This window comes from Pogona vitticeps, chromosome 15 (genome assembly GCF_051106095.1).
Source record: "Pogona vitticeps strain Pit_001003342236 chromosome 15, PviZW2.1, whole genome shotgun sequence".
Classification (NCBI taxonomy): domain Eukaryota; kingdom Metazoa; phylum Chordata; class Lepidosauria; order Squamata; family Agamidae; genus Pogona; species Pogona vitticeps.
This window is the reverse complement of record NC_135797.1, coordinates 12,833,513-12,852,753: the sequence shown is the minus strand read 5'-3', so window position 1 is coordinate 12,852,753 and position 19,241 is coordinate 12,833,513. Positions and strand designations below refer to the sequence as shown.

The window sequence follows — 19,241 nt, the reverse complement described above, 5'->3', positions numbered from 1 at the left end:
CCGTCCTTAAAAAGTCTGCTAATGGCAGACTTTTGATGATTAAAATTTTTATCCACCTTTGTGGCCTTGGCTTAAGGGTATTCTGACTTGAACCGGTATCCTCTTCACAATTGGTCTAAACCCAAAAGGGGGGCGAGTGTCAGAAGCCATTGTAATGAATTCCTGTTTATTTACATTTGCAACACATGAAATGTACAGAGGAGGAAAAGTTAAAAAAAACAAACAAACGAGGCGCCATTGCCGAGAAATTGATTTCGCTGAATTTCATCCTGGGAGTCCGGAAGGTCATTCACTCCTCATTGGGATTTTGGAAGAAGTGTGGGCGAGCCCCCTCAAGTTCTACACAGAATCTGTGATTTCGAATCTTCCATGCCTGATCCGCAGGCAGTAACGAATTTCAAAGTCTGGGGAAAATCACAAAAAAATCCTAGCTGGCAATGATGGGGCACTTCAGAGGGCCAGAGTGGAAGCGTGGGGGGGGGACAAGTTAAGCTGCCCCTCTAGAAGGATGCAACGGGGGTGCAGCGAGACTCGGTTTTGCTTGTATGGATTCGAGTTGCCACTCAGTTCCAGAGAGGCGGCGGGCCAATCCCTCTCGGCAGCTTTCAGGTTTGCTGGTAATACTGGTTATAGTTCCATGTGTTCTGATAGCCGTAGTTACTGTAGTTCTGCAAAAAGACGGAAGCAATGAAAAAGCCTCTTCGAAAGAAGAAATCAGCTCTGCTAGATTTCAGCTATAATTCAACAGCTGGCTGGCTCAGCGGTTTATGTCTCTGGCTGTGGCGCCAGAGGTTGGGAGTTTGAATCCCCCCCCCTTGCTGACGAGGGCTGGACTCCCATCATCCACAGGGTCCCTTTCCAGCTCTGCAGTTCTAAAATTACATTACTATTATTATATCATTCTTTCCTTGTGGGTATTCTGCCTAGATTGATAGGAGTTGTAGGCCCCCCATAATGAGAGGTACGTCTTCCCGGTAGCTTCTTCCCTCAACTCCCTTGACTGTTTCTCTATAACTTCTTGGTAAAAGCAAGAAGAGTCTTGTGGCGTCTTAAGGACTAACAGACTGATTTGGAAGAAGCTTTTGTGGACAGGAACCCTACTGAACACAAAAGCAGCAACTTCGGTGAGATGCAACCACATCTTCATTGAGCCAACCTAAAACTCAAGATGGTTTAAATCAATTAAAGGATGGATAGCTTTAGTTTTTAAAGTAAAACGGGAACGTTTCCTCCTGATGCCTTTTCAAGCAGGAAAGAAAGCTAATTGAAAAACAGGTACTCTTAGGAATCGGGGGGAAATGGGACGCATTTCTGTACGTGCAAGAAAATGCAAAGCTAGCAGTTAGTAAGAACAAGCCAGCTGGACAGCTCAAGAGATTTGGGTCGCTGGCTGCCAGAGGTTGGGCGTTCAATTCCCCCACTGGGTCTTCTGGGAGAATGACCTTTGCTTTCCTGCTGCTCCTCTGGACAGCTGACTTGCCTCGTTTTTACTGATCCGGGCTGTTTTAAGAGCCCAGTCCGGGGGGTGGGAGGGGGAATGCCAGCCAACTCACCTGATACCACGTGTTGTAGTTATAAGCCCCGCTTCCGCTGTTGCTGACATCCGTGGCCATCAAGGGTGTGATGCCTGCGGTGGCGACGGCCACGTTGCCCCCTCCGGCTGCCGTGTCGTCTAGCCGCAACCTTTTGTCGTCGGCCTCCTCGGCGCTGCTTGAAGGGTTCGAAAGAGTGCCGTCAGTCAGTGTTGGCCGGAGGATCGCGCCCTTCTTTGCCACTTTGCTGGCTTTTCCCACGAGGGTTCCCTTCGAGCAGGGACCCACAAGGGCAGCCCGGCCTATATACTAGGCTGCCCAATTTAAGTCACAACAAAAGACACTCGCAGGATAAAAACTGCCTGATTTAATTCAGACCCTGGAGCACAAGCTTAGCACATGGAACTCATTGCCACCTGATGGTAGTGAGGGCTTTAAGAGACGCTCAGGTCAGTTCACGGAGACGAGGGCCGCCCTATCGGGGAAGGGTTCATTGACCTATCAGTTTCTGTCTGGATGTTTGAGCTTTCCTGGGCATTCAGGGGGAGGTCAAAACGGGAGCAAGAGCAGGCCGAAATATTTTTGCACAATGATGCAAAACGGAGCGCGCGCGCACACATACATGATATCCATCATCCTCCACGAAGTGGGTCACCCTCATCCACCTGATCTATGACACCCTGCAGAGAAGGCAGTTGACCATCCGGCCTAATGTCTCCGCAGCTCATCCTTCCTTACCTCCCAGAAAGATATATCTAAGGGTCTTCCTGGTTTGCAACTTAATTGTGTAGGTGACACGCAGCATCTCCCCCCTTCCAGGATCTGAGTAGTCACTGTCACACCCTCAGAAACCCAGAAGGCTGAGTCAACCCTGAGCTGGCTACCTGAACCTAGCTGGAATGAAACTCAGGGCGTGAGCAGAGTCTTGACTGCAGTACTGCAGGTTTAACCGCCACACTACGAGGCGATTAGAAACAACAAAACAGGTTTGTGGAGGGGGGTGTTAAATCTTTAAAGAGACTGAACGCAGCCAGAGTATCTCACCCATTTTCCAGGAGCCTCTTCCGAAGCATCTGCTGGTTCAGGAGTTTCTGGTGCTCGTCGTACGACGTCAATAAGCTGGGAATGCAAAAAAGGAAAAAGAACGCCGGCGTCACAAACCCAAATCAGGAAAGGAAGAAAAAGAAAAACCCGACCCAGCGCCACTTTAAAGCCTGAGCAATTTTACGGAAGTCTTTTTTCGCCCCCGTCACCTGTTTATGCTTGACCCGAAATCCTCCAGGAACTCCACCCGGCGCTGGGAGAAGATGATCTTGGTCTCCAGGGGGAGGCCGCTGGTCAAGGCTCTGTCGAAGCTACTCATGGTGTTGCCTTCGTTCTGGCGGACGTCGGCACTGAACTCCATCTCCAGAAGGTTGGCGTACAGCTTGGCGTTGTCCTGTGTTCAAGGAGCCACAAATGCTTATCGCAGCGAAGGAACGCCAAGACCCTCTCCCCGCGTCAAACCCGGCACAGCGAAACCGCCCCACGTTTAAAAAAGAAACTTGGGCAAGAAAGAAAATGCCCAGCAATAAGATTAAGTGACCCGGGAGAGAAACCAGGAGAGAATTTTCCTGCTGGGTTCTATTTATTTTTTCCTCCTTCCAGGAATAAAGGGAACAAACGCCCACAACTGGCCTTAGCAAAAGCCAAGTGACCCATCCTTCCTTCTCTGTGCTCATCCCTTTGATGGAGTCTTGTGTCGCCCAGGAAAAGGAAAGAGGGAGACCTCGGGAAGGGGGTAATAACTAGAGATTAATATCCAGACTCTCTGTGTGTGCCTCTCTCTCTCTCTCTCTCTCCTCCAACTGACAGCTAAGACTTTGGGTCCTGGACAGTCAGCAAAAGCTGCTGATGCCACGTGCCACCTAGGCCGACCCTACGAACAAGCGCTCTTCCACAAGATCCAACAACAGGAAGATGACCTTTACAGAGGGGGCCGTCCCATCCAGGGGCCCAGCTCCTGCAGGGAGACCAACCCTCCCTTTCCTGCTCCTGGGTGCAAGCTGAGAAAAGGTGATCCCACCTAAGTAGCTGGCTGCTACCTGTACACTGTAAATCAATGAAACCTTTTTATTCTTTCTCTTACTAACGTCTCAGAGTAAGTGATTGAGACTGAAAGTGCCAGTGAATGACAAAGTAAAGGATGGACTAAATTGGGGGAATTTGAAGCTATTCTGCTGGAGGAATCGCAACACAGCTGCAGCACAACTAGAAGAATTTAACCAGAAATTCAACATGGCAAAAATACAGAAGTCACATGGAAAAAGTCTAGGAAATACAACACACACACACACCCAACCGGAGGAAAGACACACAAACAATGCCCATTTTTCTGTTCTTTTTTACCGGGTCTTTCTCCAGCGCATCCAAGAGGATCTTCCGGGCTTTGGCGAGATTCTTCTGCGCCTTCAGGACCAGCCGGGCCAGTTTGACGGAATAGAAGGACGAGACGGGCATGCCTTCGTTCTCCCGGATGGCTTCCATCAGCAGGGTCTCGGCCATCTCCGTGTTCCCCAGGCGGCGCTCCAGGCTGACGCGGCGCAAGCGCACCATGGCCAGGCCGGGCACGCACTCGTCAAAAGAGCGGAGGATGCGCCGGGCTTCCTCCACCTCACCTGCGGGCACCGGCGGAGGGAGGGAGAGCATCAGTCAGCGGCAAAGCCACCAGCAGCTTCCTAGCCTTTAAGCTCACCTTTAAACATGCATTTCACAGCAGAAAGTCTTGGCGGTTTTTAAACAGAAACAAGGAAAAAGTCGTCTAAAAACGGAAGGATATTCTGCTATAAAGCGGACGGTGGTGGCCCCCAGGACTTTGGAATTCTCTCCCATCAGAGGTGCGACTGGTCACCTCCTTCCTGGGTTTCAGATTACAACTTTAAAAGACCAGGCTGTTTTCTTAAGCCTTGCCCTGGATTGAGACTAATTTTGGATTTGACTAGTTCTACTTTGAACTTCTGTATCTCTCTCTCTCTCTGCTGGCCACCTCTTATTACTACCTTTTGTGACTTTATTCTCCTTCAATGCTATGGCACCTTTAGGTATCACGCTTATCATGAAGCCCTTTCTGAATTTTTATCGCCACTTTTACTGTTATTATCTCACTTTGACCTTGTCAAAGTACTGCCCAGAGCGGCGACTCTGTTACTATATGGGTGGGATAAAAATATGAACAAACAAGCAAACCACGAAATGAAAGTGGCTGAAAACACAATAAACGATCGTAAGGAACCATTATTGCTATTCAAATAACCACCGATTTACAGTATTTGAAAACAACTTAAAGAACATAATTTAAAAAGTACAAATTGCAACCTTCAGTCCCTTATAGAAGCAAAGAATTAGACGTTAGCTGCTTTTCATAAAATTACAGAATGACGAAGTTGGAAGGGTCCTAGAAGGCCATCTAGGCTGACCCCCTGCTCAAGGCAGGAATCCAAACCGAAGCAGATCTGACAGAGGGTGGTTCAATTTTCTCTTAAAGGCCTCCGGTGTCGGAGCGCTCCCCACCTGCTAAAGGTCATGGGTTCTGCTGTCGTACTGCTTTAATAGTTAGGAAGTTTTTCCTGATATTCAACCAAAATCTGGATTCCTGCCGCTTGAGCCCACTGCTATATAGAACGGTTCTGTGAAGTCCGAAGCCCTGCGGACTTCTACAAGGAATCTTAGGGCAGCTGAACAGAAGATCTGGGCTGGAGGCGGAGTATGCCACGCCCTAGTCCAGGAAACACATACACACACAGAGAGAGAAAAAATTGGTTCTCACCATGCTTCTCTTCAAACGCTGCCCACAGGAGATGGATGTTGGGTTTCCGAGGGAGGTGGTAACAGCAAGCTCGCTGGAAGACGCTCCTGGCCCCAGCTATACTGTGGCTCTCGAGGTACCTTATGTACTAAAAGCAGAGAAAGGAAAGCCAGTGGAGAAATAAGAAAAAACCTGGATTCTAAAAGGATAGTTCAGGGGGTTTAAGTCTCTGGCTGTGGAGCCAGCGGTTGGGGGAGTTCGATTCCCCTGCTGTGACTCCCACAGGAGCTGGATCTAATGATCCATAAGGTCCCTTCCAGCTCTTCAGTTCTGAGATGGTATTATTACAGCATGAATGGGGTCTGACAGCTGAACACCAAGGTCCTCTGAAGGCTCATGGACTGAGCCCTCTTCGTTAGCGGGGGGGAAATGCAACAATCACATATTCCGGAAATCTGGACCGCAACTCCCAGAAGTCTTCGCCGCTAGGCTACGCTGGGTGGGCTTTCTGGGAGTTGCAGTCCAAGAACGTCTGGGGACCCACGGGTTTAAATCAACAACATGACAGATACAGCTTTAGTTTTGAAACCCAGCAGGGAAACCTCCTCCAAGGTGCACGCTCAAGAAGGGAAGAAAGGCATTTTAAAAAAACAAATGTTTAATCTAGTCAATGGGCGAGGTACTTCTAGGAATGGATAAAAAGGGAAGGGCTTTCTTGTACGTCCAGCAGCTGACTGGATAGCTCAGTGGTTTAGATCTCCGGATGGGGAGTGAGAGGTTGGGAGTTCGATTCCCCCACGCGGTTGCCTCCTGGGTAAGAAAAGCCAGCCTGGGTGGCCTTGGGCAAGCTGCTCAGTCGTCCCAGGGCAACCCGGGAAGAAGAGAAGGGGAAACCACGTCTGGGTAGACTTAGAAAATCCTGAGAAACGTCTCTATGAGTCAGAATTGAGTTGACGGAATATCAAGGGATCTGGATTATAAACTGGGGAAGGGGGTCGCACACCTTGATCCAGAACTCCTCGTAGAGGGCGCAGGCGATGACGCAGCGTTCGAAGAGGATGATGGTCCGCTCGTGCGAGCCGTTGGCGATCTCGAAGTCCAGGTAGTCCCGCCAATTCCGCAGCTGGGCACGCTCCAGCGGTTTCACGTGGAAGTACGGCCTTTTGATCTGGAATAAAGAGAGGGGAAAACAGTATTTGAGTAAGAAGAAGGTGGAACTAAGAGAGAGGAAGCCCGGAAAAAAAGCAGAAATGTTTCGGTGCTCTCGCTCATTCGTTCCTTCATTCAATTTATTTAGTTTATAGACCACCCTGTCCATTCATTGAATGGAACGGAATGGAATTTATATACCACCCCATTAGTGCAACGCGCTATTCTGGTTGGTTCACAGCATCGTAAAATAAACAAAGACGTTAACGATAAACGTATAACTAAACAGTGAAAACTCATAAAATCATAACAACTCATAAAATCATGAGTTTTATGAACTCATATAAAATCACGCACGCCCCCGTTGGGAAGAAAGAGAGAGTCACAGAGGGAGCCAAAGATACTTGTCAGCCCCCCTGCGGCGTTGAAACTTCGCAAGCCGTCAACTTTACGCTCCCTAAGAGCCGTTTCTGAAAGCAACACGAGAAACGGGAGAATGTCAGGGCGCACTCCGCCTCCCCATCCATGAAGTGGATTCCGAGAAGGGACAGAGAGCGGGTTCTTTCACACGCCACACCCCCTGAGGCGGACCGAGGGAGAAGCCGAAGAGAAGTAAGCTTTGGGCCTCTCTCTTTTTTTAAAGAAAGAAAGGACTCAACTCCTATCCTAACAAGGCAGCGAAACTGGGCTAGAGTTATACGCACCCCTTCCTCAAAGTTCCAGCGCTTGCTGACTTCCGCTTCGTTCTGGCTGTAGAGCTGCTGTCGAATGGACAGGACCATTTCCCGGAGCTTGTCTGGGTCCATCGGCCCCTGAAACCCAAATGAACATTTGCCCGGTCTCATTAATTTTGAAAAATCCGTACAGGGCATCAGAGAACATGAACGCTACTGTCTGGAGCAGTTCAAAGGCTACTGGAAGCCTGAAGCAAGGCACAGCATGTATTTATTCCCAGCCTCTGTGGGGATGATGTGTTTCCCTACCCCTCCAAAGTCTGGACACACGGGAAGCGCTTCTCCTACCTCGTTAGTTAACTCTCTTCAATCTTAGACCAGGATGACCTACATCAATCAGCAGACACTCTCCAGGTTTTGCGCAAAGACTCTGGCAGCTTAATCTGGAGAGGCTGCGCATTGAATTTGGGATCTGAATGCAAATCATGCGCCTGGCCATTGATTAACTGTGTGCTTCGCCTGCTGCTGCGGCCTTCGTCAGTTGACACAAGCGCCTGGCGAGCACCCCAGCAGTGCGGTGGCTAAGTCCGGGGCCCATCAGCATCATCCTCACAAAGCAAGCTGGATAGCCCTAAAATTCAGGTGGCTGAATGGGTCCCTGTTTTTTTTTTTAAAAAATGGGTGGGCGGGTATTTTGTTGGGCAAACGGATCTTAATTATCCACCGAGCTCCAACGATTTCTCCAATATATAGGCAAAGGTCCTGGAAGCAGATGTTTGGACCTGGCCTAACAGCTGTTAGTTGGCCATCGAATGGGGTGTCAAGAGCAGCCGGGCCAAACGACACCAATCCCAAAATCCATACTACATAAATAAATGCACCACGTTTTGTTTTATCATGCCCTCGATAAAACGATTTTTAAACACCTCTGGGCTGAGTAGGTTCTATTTACCCAAGCGATTTTCTCCTCTTTCTGGAAAATGTAGGATGAGATAAAAGAGGCGTCGTGAAAACGGTTACCGCTCGAAGGGAGAAAGCAGGAGGAAAAGGCGGATAAATCTTAACACCTCTTTTCTGGCCAGATGGACGAGACCAGCGCCACCCCATAATCTAAGAGAAAAGAGCAAGCTACCTCCTGGCCAGCTGCCTAAATGACGCGATGATCTTATAGGGTCCCCATTTAGCTCTGATGATGATTCAAACCCCATGTTGCTGCTCTGATACATACTGGGGGGGGGGAGACATGCCTCAACAGAAGCAGAACCCCAGGGATCCGACGCAGGGGCTCAGCAAGCAAAACCGGTAATTACCAAGATGTGGCTCCCATCCCCTGCCTCCTGCCTGGCCTCGGTCTTCAGGGGCATGTCTTCTCCGGGGGGAGCCTCTTCCACCTCCATTTCTGTGGCCTTGGCCCCGGTCTCGGAGGCCATCTTGTTCTGAAGCCAGAGAAGCTCCTCCACGGAAATAATATCCTTGGGGTAGTGCATGGCCACATGCTCTTTGAACCTATGATCAAGGAGAGAGGGACATGGACAGGGCTCCTTCTGAGAATAACCCACTCAGATAGGTCAGGGCTGGGAACATCAACTAGCCCAAGGCCACACAGCCAAGCGGCGATTCGAAACCAGAACTCTGGGGTCCCTGCTGAATGCGCCAGCCCGGGAGTTAGGCTGCTCCCAAAATTCTGCCTGTTTCATATACCAACCTGTGTTTCTCAAGAAGGCTCTGAGCACTTCAGCGACACCCATGTGCAAAAAAATGTATTTTTAAAACTGGGATTTTAATTATTATTATTTTTTAAAAAGCATTCTGTACCCCTTTGGAGGTCAAAAATATATTTAGTTTTTAAAAAACATTGTGGGGGAAGCCGACGTGCAGGGGAGGCTCTCCCTAACGTGGAAAAGATGCCCTCTTTGCTCCCAAATAGGCTAACATTTGGGGGAATCCCTCATTCATAGGGTGGCTATAAGTCGGGAGGAAACTTCATAGCCCATGACGGCCACAAGCAGCAGAACGGGGTCACGAACGCAACTTTTTAGCCACGAAGAAGACACGGAACTCTCTGTCCACAGAAAAGTTACAGAGACGGAGAAATTACGAAATCTCCTTCTCTCTCCCTAAAGCAGGCACCCATGAATCAACTCCGAACGAAAAGACAAACGTACTTTTCCCAATGGTGGTTATACAGCTGGGTCGGCGTGCTGAGCACTCGGTCATAAATGGCCGTGATGGCCCTCAGGTCCCCTTGCTCCTTCTGCCACTCCACGTACATCTCCCACAGCTTGTCCGAGCGGAAATCCACGCCGGCAGCCGCCACGGCCGATTCGAAGGTGCTGAGAGGACAAAGCAAAAATTGGCTCAGTTTCACAAGCAGGATTCTCTTGGCACGCATCCTGACCACAGGATTCAGGGTTCCAACGTGCCGGCTTTTTCTCCTGGACACACATCCCGTCCTCGGGCTTCTTTTCAAAAAGAGCATTTCATAAATATCAAAAATGTCCCTTTTCTACCTCTTGGCCTGTTACCTACTGATTTTTTTTGTAATTAGGCCAGAATCCAAGCACCTTAAAAAAAAACCCAAACGGTCTATTTCTAAATACCCCACCTGGGAAAAAATTCTGGGAAATTTTACAAGGCAGGGTTGAAGGTCCTTCAACAGTAAAGACGCTTTTTATGCCCGTCCAATAAAGGCATCTCGTCGCTGCAACACATCTAAACTCTGGAACTCCCTGCCACTGGAGGCCAGGCCGGCCCCATCTTGGCTGTCCTTCCGCAAGCAGCCCCGTCACCTACCCGCAGATTTTCTGAGCCGAATCAGGAAGGTTCATATCCAAAGTGGACTGCAGGAAGGAGATGTAATGGATCCACAGATCCATGCTGAGGGGGATCGACTGGAGGCCTCGTTGGAAAACCTGCGCAGCAGAAAAAAGAAGAGGGGAAAAGAACAGAAACATCACTTTTGGGGAAAAAAAAGCCATTCAGGACCAAGGTGTCCCTGTTAGGAACTGTTTCTCGCCACCTGGATGCCTCCAAATTAGGATCTCCCCCCTAGAAGCACCTAGAAGTAGACACAAGTTGTTGAGGGAAGAGTTGCCCTCTTTTCAAGATGACTGCTTCACAGATGAAGTGTATCTGTCACATCGGATGGAGAAAGGGAAAGTGATTTCTGAGAGGTGCCCATGTGTTATTTATTTATTTGCCTTATTTACAGGCCGCCTTTCTCCCGATAAGGGCCCCCAAAGGCGGCTCACGATACTAAGGAGAATTTTTTTTAAAGCAGTTACACATTTTTTAAAAAATAAATTAAGCTATAAAAGAGATTAAAATATCATTGATCAGAAACACGTAAAAAGCTGAACATTATCCTAACTTTAAAAAATGGCATTCAGAGATTCGGTCAGGATTGCTAAAAAAGAAAAGCTTATCTGAACGGGTGAGTCTTCAGCTGTTGATGGACGGATAAAAGGGAGGGGGGGCCAGCCTGACCTCCCGAGGGAAAGCATCCCATAACCTAGGAGCTTTCACAGAGAAAAGGCCTCTCTCTTGCCCCCGTTAGCTATGGGACTGAGAGGAAAGCTCATTTGGGGAGATGCGGTCCTTCATACAGCCTGGACCCAAGCAGTCTAGGGCTTTATAGACAATGACCAGCACCTTGAATCGGGCCTGGAAATAGACCGGTACTCAGTGCAGTTGTTGAAGCACGGGGCATCAGAGGCTCCCTATAACTGTCTTCAGCCAGTAGTCTTCAAGGACAACCCCACGCAGAGCGCATTACAGCAATCCAAGCAGGACGCAACTTAGGCATGCGTCACTGTAGCCAGATTTATTTATTTATTCTATTTATATCCCGCCTATCTAGTCGATCAAGACCACTCTAGGCGGCTTACAACAAGGGGTACAAGAATGAATAAAAGCAGTTTAACATAAAAGAAAACTTTAAACAATTGGGTTAGACACTAGGAAAGAAAAGAAAAGGGGAATCAGGAATTAACTAGGGGGGAAGGCCTGCCGAAACATCAGTGTTTTTAGTTGATTTTTGAAGATACCCAGTGAGGGGGCAGCGCGAATATCAGACATCTCAGTTTCCCTACCGATGGCAGACAGGGATTTGAACCGGGCAAATTTATGCGGGATTCCGGGACCCACCCTCTCGCCCCCTCCTACCTCCTCCGTCTCCTTGATGAAGTCAAAGCGCCGCTCCATGTCCGCGTACTTCTTCCAATAACCGTAGCAATACGGGTACCGTAGAAAGAAGCTGTCGAAGGCTTTGCGGGCGGCGTAAATGTGGTTCTGCAGGGGCAGGAAAGAGGAAAGGTTCGGTTGTGTACAAAAAGACAAAGCTGGACACACAAAAAGAACAGCAGATTCAGGACAGAAGGACAGCAGAAGAATAAGATAATTCTTATTTACCTTCAGCTATGGGTTGCAAACCTCCTTTAAACTGTCTAAAACCTAAATTTTAGTGGCTGGCTATTCAAAGCAAATGGGCAAAAACCTCACCTTTAAGCGAAAATCCTCCATATGGCGGCCATTTTCGCTGCCCGGTAAGCGAGGAATCCAGGCAAAAACACAGCGGGCGGCCATTTTATTTACCCGGTGGCCATTTTGGAACCGCCTATCAGCTGTTGGAAAATCATCGGTATGCGATGATCGGTATGCAAAACAGGGTACCAATCATCGCAAAGCGATATTTTCCTATCTAGAACATCGCAATGCGATCGCAAAAACGATCGCAAAAAATTCATCGCTATGCAGATTCGTCGTTAAACGAGACGCCCGTTAAGCGAGGCACCACTGTATTTTGTATGAGATGCAGAGAGGACTGGCCATGAGGCGGAAGGCTGTAATCCTAGTCACCCTTCATGAAAACCTTGTCCACTGTGCCCCCACTCAGCAGAGCCACAAAATAGGGTGGGGAGGGGGACACACACACAAACACGGTAGAGATGATGGCACAGGGCTCTCTTCTCCTGTTGGAACCCTCCAAGGGAATGCCAGAGGGCCCCCTTGATCCTCCAGCCTTACCTCTTGCTCCACGTACTGCAGCAGTTCTGTCCAGGCCGTGAAATCGAGGGGGTTCTCCTGAGCCGCCCTCCAGTACCGCTCGAAATCCAGAGGATAAGTGATGGAGGGATCCTCCATGGGCGGGTTGATCACCATGTGCGTCGTCATGAGCTCAGAGGCTGGAGGCTGAAGGACTTCCTCCTTGGGAGGCTCTGGCTGTGGAGCCGGGGCGCCGGTTTCCATGCTGACCCCGTTACACCCTTCTGCCGCTTCCGACACCGCCACCTCTTCCGGTTTCGGCGCACCGTCGTCCGCCGGCTTGGGAAGCACATCTTGAGCAGAGCCTACAGATTTCGGGATGAAATTGAGAAACGGATGTAACATTTCCGTAAGTTTTAAAGTCATATAAAACAGCTTTGGAAGGAAATTTGAAAAATTGGGGTGGGAGAGACAACAGGGTAAGGTTTTTTTTTTCCTGCTTTATGTGGTTTCAAAATTTCCAGAAATTTTACATCTCTAGGATTCGCTGTTCTCTATAGATGCTCAAGGCCTCCTGCCTTCGGCTCCCCTTTTATTCTGGACTGCAACTTCCAGAATCTGTGATTGTGGGACTTTCTGAGAACTCAGGGCATAAAGACTCTCCAGGCCGTCGGGCAAGACATTCTGTCCGTAAAGACCAAGGTACAATAATACTTGGTTGATGTTGGAAACGCAATTACTCAACCTCACAAAACGCCGAGTGGAGGCTATTAATTAAATGAGTGGCAACCTGTTGCAGCGACATGGCCAATACAGAACGTCCACGATCCGAAGCAGTCTAGCCCTGAGCACTAATTTATCATAATTTAGCTTTAACACTGTTCCTTTTTACAATACTGTAAAAAAAAAACTGTTCCTTCTCAAACAAAGACCTTTCTCTTCAGGCAGTTTTATCCTTTAAAATGACAGGTTGCCCAAGCCTATTTTTTTTTAAAATGGATTATTTTATCCTGTTGTTTTACTTCTGCTTTTAATATTGCTCTTCCTTCGGAGTTTTAATATATCCGTTTAATGCTTTAAAGAGAAATATGCTGGATCCCTCAGTGGTTTAAGTCTCTGGTTGTGGAGCCAGAGGGTGGGAGTTCGAATCCCGCGCCGGGTCCCTTTCCAGCTCTGCTATTCTAAGATAAAATATTACAATAACCCTATTATTTAACTTTTAACACCACGAGCCACCTTCGATCCTTTGGGGGAAAACCGTGACATGCAAATATTTCAAACCAATAAAGTAATAAACCTGGTAGGTTGAAGGAGGAAAGCAAAGTATACATATTTTAAAGGAATACACAACCAACCACCTTCTGGACCAAAGAAATGGGGGCTTTAAATTGTCTTGGATCTTCCTTTTTTTTTTCTTTTAAGGAGAACGACAAGGTAAAAACATATTTTAAATAAATAAATGATAATAAATAGGCAGAGGCCCGTCTGAGCCACAGTTTTATTTATTTCAAATATTTACTTTCACCCTGCCTTTCTCCTGAGGGGAAACAACGTAGGCAGAAACACGAAAAGCAACAGGCGTCGAGCCTCCCCGTGCAGGGGCAGTCTACCCGCAAGGGAGCCGAAGGCATAGGAGGGTGCGGGCGGCCAGCCCCAGACCCCCCCACCCCACCCCCCAGGGCTTACCGGGCTCCCTCTCGCCGTCCCCGGCCCCGGGGAGTCCCTCGTCGCCCTCCGCCCCGCCGCCTCTCGGGCTCCCCGCCGCCTCCGGACCTTCCGCCGCCATGTTGGCCGCTCGAAAAAAGGCAAGCTTCGCCGCCCGTTCCCGCTAGACCCCAAGGCGCCTGCGCGGCGGAAGGACCCGGATGAAGAAAGGAGTGGAGGGGGGGAAAGGGGGTTCGGATTGGCTGGACGTCGGGGGCGTAGCTCGGGGCAACGGTCATAGAGAGTGCGGAGCGGAGGGGGGGAGAGAGGGCCACGCTCGACCATAGAGGAAATGAGAGACAGAAAGGCCACCATTTATCCTTTAGAGCTGTAATAAGAGAGTCGCCCGCCACGTCCTACTCCAGAGTTAAGTTTGGGCAGTTTTTTTATTCTGTATTTCTCCCCCCACTCCTCCTATTACAACTACTGAAATTTAAAGCTGGAAATCCTGGATTTCAGTGTGTTTGCAGTGGGCAGCAAATTAATGTTCCTGTTGCTTGGGGCAGGAACAAAATGAATTGCTCCTCATCAGGAAGAACTGGATTCAAATCAAATTGATTTTTTGGGGGGGTGGGGATGATTTAAATTTTAAAAAATGATTTTAAAAAAATATTAAATCGTGATTTAAACCAATTTGATTTTTTAAAAATACACGGGTTTATTTTCTCCTCCCCCTTGCTATTTATTGAACACCTCTTTGAAACTTCCCAAGTCTGCATTGTTTATATTTCCTATTAAATGATAAATAATACATATATTCATTTCAGCGTTTGTTTGTTTTTTAAAAAAGGAAGGATGTGGCAATGCAAACCAGAATTAGCCACATCTCTAAGCAGTAAATACCCATCATGCCGGGAAAGGCGGAAGGCAGGAGGAGAAGAGGAAGACTTAAGTGTGAGATGGGCCAGCTCCCTAAAGGAAGCCACAGGGTCGAGCTGAACAAGAGCTGAGCAGGACCGTTGAGGACAGGCGACTTGACAGTACATAACAAGGACAAAATTCGACTCCATGCTTTGCTTATGGACTCTCTACGGCGCTTCTCCCAGTCTTGTCATCTTAGCAGGAGGACAAAATTTTTGAAATAGGCACATTTTCTTTGCTACGTTGGGGGGGGTGTCTGCTGCCCGTCCCATGTGCTTTGCCCCCCCTGTTTTGCCAGCTCCTCTCATGGTGGCCGATGGACTCCAGCTCCTATCATCCTTTCTCCCTTGGCCAGGTGGCTTTCGGCTGATGGGAAACGGAGTTCAACCACCCCTAAAAGAGCTACGGGGGTATCCAGTATTAAATGGGCCGCTCCGTGGCTCCTCTCTCTTCTGGCGCCTTTCGGGAGCAAAATCAACCCTATGTTTTCACCCTACCTGAATTTCTAAAGATTAATTAACGTCTTTGTAACGACAGATGCTAAAGCTAGTCTCAAGCTGCTGCAAACACGCCTTATAATTAATCCTTTTAACCCAAAGGCTTTTGAAGGAAGCTGGAAACGATGTTCTAAAACATTGGAGGCGTTTACCACCCTAAATGCCTCGTACACCCAGCCTCGTTGAGGGAGGCTTATGTTGCTCCTGGCATAGGACATTCTGCCTTCTGAAATCGCACTCTGATCAACGTGAAATAACCTCTTGGGGACACGCAGTCACCCCAGAGAGCAAACAGCAGACATTTGGGCAATTAATACGAACTAAAGGAGCAAATCTTGCGCCTGAAATTAACTACCAAACTCTGTAGGGCCACAGAGAAGTTTCCTCTGACGTGGCATCCTCAGGACTGCACCCTCTACCCAAAAACATTTAATGATCTCCGGAAGGTGTGCTTCAAAAATATCACTCTGACCCCTTTCTCTCCAACCCTTCTCCGCTACTCTGTGCACCCCTTTACCCATCTCTTTTCCCAGCATCAAAATCCCTTCTTGTTTAAAAGTGACATAGTGCTGAACTGACAAGACATGGTGAGCCTTTGATTTCATGACCGGTTTAGCGATATAGCGCTACAGCGCTAAACCAAGAGAGAATAGAGATAGATAGATAGATAGATAGATAGATAGATAGATAGATAGATAGATAGATAGATAGATAGATAGATAGATAGATAGATAGATAGATAGATAGATAGATAGATAGATAGATAGATAGGTAGGTAGGTAGGTAGGTAGGTAGGTAGGTAGGTAGGTAGGTAGGTAGGTAGGTAGGTAGGTAGGTAGTCTTTGTCTACCCTGCAGAACTTTCTTGGTTCTTTATCTCCACCTTTAAATACACGTATATATAAAGCCCAATTTACAAATCGTGCTGTGGCTGTACTCCTTACCAATGTGTGGAGAATCACACCAGGATCACACCAGGCTCTGCTCACCCACCAGGGCGTTTGCTGGACACGTCCAGCATCTGCTCCAAAATGCAGGCGATCCCGCAAGTGGAAAGCATAATAAAATAATGCAAGCTGAAACATTGCACCCCCCCCCCAAAAAAACCAACCCCACAAAAGTTCCCACCACATGGTGAACATCTGCAGGCATCACTGTTACACCAACCACCTTCTGAGTTCCTAAGGTGGCCCTTTTCCACAATAGTAGTATTTGAGCATTTCCCAGTTTTGATATGGGTTTTCCCCGTTGCTCGATGCAGGAATAAAGACCATCGGCGCCGCAGGTGGGGTGCAGCTGCTGCATGTCGAAATGGTTGTTTCTGTGTGCGAAATCCGGAGCCTCGTGTGGGCGGCAAGTAACTTTGCGAAGGCGCCAGAACGCCATGCGGACGGGACGTCCATTAAGACGATCACAAAAGAACATCCACAGCGAAGCCAAAGTCCTCTCTGATGACGATAATAGGGTTTAATTGAAAAGGACCGTCTTGAAACCTATTAAGCTGGAAGCCCTGAGGTGAAAATGGGACAGGCAGAGATTTAGAGGGGCCAATTTGGGTGTGATTTGTGTAGCAAATCTGGTACTGCCCGGAGCTAAACTCTTCTCATCACATGCTCCAAAAAAGCATATAAAAACCACAGACCATCTCCATTTCTTCCAACAGCATCCGCCAGCATCCTGTGACTTCTTCCACTCCGATTCTTCAACTCCTGGTAAGTCATCATCACCATCCTAATCTTTCAATTGCACAGCTGGAGGAGACCTTATGGACCATCCAGTCCAGCCCTCGTCAAGGCACATTCGAACTCCCAACTTCTGGCTCTGCAGGCAGAGACTTAAGTCCCAGAGCTTTCCAGCCAGAGCTTTCTAGCTGTAAATACAGTGGTGCCTCGCTAGACAGTTACCCCGCAAGGCAGTTTTTTCGCTAGACATTGACTTTCTGCGATTGCTAAACGATTCGCAAAACAGTTATTTCTATGGGGGAATTTCGCTGGACAATGTTTGGTCCCTGCTTCGCAAAATGATTTTCGCTAGACAACGATTTGCTTTTCGCTAGGCAATGATTTCGCTAGACAGCGATTTCAGTGGAATGGATTATCGTTGTCTAGCAAGGCACCACTGTATAGGCAGCTTGCCATCATCCAGATGTGTTTTGAAGTGAGCTCGGCCGTTCCTGTCCAGGAAGGCACGGTGGGGATTTGAACTCATGACTTCTGGCTCCTTGGTCACGCAGGCAACCCACTGAGCTATTACCAGTTCTAGAGCGACAACACTCCGACATTAAGGTGGTTTTAAACGGTTGGGCCTGCGATCTCGGCCGGTGACGAAACAAAAAGCTAATATCCAATTCTCTTCCAGCGACAATGAGATATTTCAGCAGTCCCCGAGGGTGTGATTCGCATGGCGAAATAGATCACATTTCCAGTGCGATTTATTTTGTTTAACAGCAATCACACACCATGCAGGGCGAGGTGCTTCAGCCTGACCCCAATCCAGCTGATTTGGGGGGTGATTTCCAAGCAGATAAATGGGTCGCTTTAAGGGCATTTCCCCCCCCCCCACACACACACTTTTAACATAACCCTTTCCAGTTCAATCAGGCACGTGGGTCTTTCTAAAAAGCACTCGCATTTTCAAAACGAATAAACCCTTTGGAGGTTTTCGCCTTCTATTTATTTCTGAACTTTCGGAGACCTTGGGAACGAATCGCTTCCCTCCACCGCAATTCGCCGGGCGAATTCCCAGGTGCCTTACGAGAAGCTTCTCAAAACATCCCTCTTTCCAGCAGGACTTGTCAAAATCTGCTCACCCAACAGCTGCCGAGAGCATCTCCCTTTAATGTTTTTCAACTATTTTTCATCTGATTGTAAAGGTTTGTCGACTGACTTAAATTCAATTGCATTTTGATTATTATTAAGCTGATAAACTCTATTGCATTTTTATTACTTTTTAAAATTTTGGTGGGTTTTTTTTGGTGATCGTTGCGAAAAAGCCAGAGTTACCCTCAGTCGGACGGGTGGCATAAAAAAATAAAATGAAATAAAGACACCAATAAATAACATTTTCTCCCTCCGGATGCCCATGTACTCTATTTTCTTCTGACTGTCAAAATTTGGTGGGGGTCAAATTTATTTCTCGTTTCAGATACCAGGCCACCATGAATTACGGCGACATGAATTTTAGATCCAGCTTCCCCTCCTACGGGTGCAACCCCTTCGGGTGCTTTGCTGTGCTACCCAACCACCTCCAAACGATGTCCCTGAGGGATGCCGGCTCCCTGCCTCTGGCCAGCGTTTATCCCTTGGATCAGAGCCCGCCAGTAGGAGCTACGATGAGGTCTCTGCCTGCTCTGCTACACAGCCCGAGGTCCTTTCGTCTGCCGGCCTTAACTGCTGCACCTTTCGGAGGAGACCCCGCGCCCGGGGAGATCTTTCGGAAGAGCTATGGATTTCCCGGTTTGAACGAAATGCGATGGATGCAATGAAAGAGGGCCGACGACAATCTTACTTAACGACTAAGTGCTTGGCTTCAGCTTTGCGGGGACATTCGAAAGTCCAAGGTCTTAAGGGTCAAATTGTTTTCTTCGATGTAACACAAACATTGCGTTCGGAAAGGGGGAGCTAATTAAACAGAATGCAGCAGGACTCTACGATCTGCGGGGTCCCTATCTGCTGATTCTCTTATCCATGGTCGAAAAATATTTAAAAAATATGTAAAGGAATATCCAAGAAATAGAGATTTCGAAAGATGAAGTTACCAGATCACACGAGGTATGGTGTTCACCAAGATATATTTCTATGATGTGATTACCAGAACTGGCCATTAGTGGGAGACAGAGACCATGTTATGTATGTTGTTTGCTGTCATCCACATTTTTCAGCATCCGCGTGGAAGCTTTGAACAGATCCCAATGATACGGGATCCTACTCTACTTAAGTCATGTACAGTGGTGCCTCGCTTAGCGATGTTAATCGGTGCAGCAAAAATCGCCGCTAACCGAAAACATTGCTAAACGATTTTTAAAAGCCCATAGGAATTCATTGAAACCCCTTCAATGC

At 48.1% G+C, this 19,241-nt stretch overlaps 1 protein-coding gene across 2 annotated transcripts; it reads right to left on the bottom strand.

The window, feature by feature from the left end:
- Positions 1 to 149: 149 nt before the first annotated feature.
- On the bottom strand, positions 150 to 13,967 carry LOC110069852 (pre-mRNA-processing factor 39). 2 transcript variants are annotated; one of them, XM_072984382.2, is made up of 14 exons: positions 13,809 to 13,967; positions 12,165 to 12,487; positions 11,304 to 11,429; positions 9,933 to 10,051; positions 9,305 to 9,472; positions 8,450 to 8,645; positions 7,170 to 7,277; positions 6,320 to 6,484; positions 5,338 to 5,464; positions 3,921 to 4,189; positions 2,786 to 2,970; positions 2,577 to 2,651; positions 1,554 to 1,710; positions 150 to 668 (listed from the first exon to the last, which is right to left on the bottom strand). In XM_072984382.2, exons 1-14 carry the CDS (start codon positions 13,906 to 13,908, stop codon positions 606 to 608), a joined length of 2,181 nt encoding a protein of 726 aa, XP_072840483.2. In that variant the 5' UTR covers positions 13,909 to 13,967; the 3' UTR covers positions 150 to 605. The 2 variants fall into 2 exon arrangements, with proteins under 2 accessions (XP_072840483.2, XP_072840484.2); XM_072984383.2 differs by having other exon boundaries at positions 1,554 to 1,707.
- Positions 13,968 to 19,241: the final 5,274 nt, after the last annotated feature.

Bases quoted from the DNA above. Each gene is read 5' to 3' on its own strand.
- LOC110069852 (XM_072984382.2), bottom strand. From the start codon at position 13,908: ATGGCGGCGGAAGGTCCGGAGGCGGCGGGGAGCCCGAGAGGCGGCGGG. The intron at 12,488-13,808 runs GTAAGCCCTGGG...CGAAATCTGTAG, and splicing joins GGACGGCGAGAGGGAGCCCG to GCTCTGCTCAAGATGTGCTT. The intron at 6,485-7,169 runs GTGCGTATAACT...TCTTTATTCCAG, and splicing joins GCTGGAACTTTGAGGAAGGG to ATCAAAAGGCCGTACTTCCA.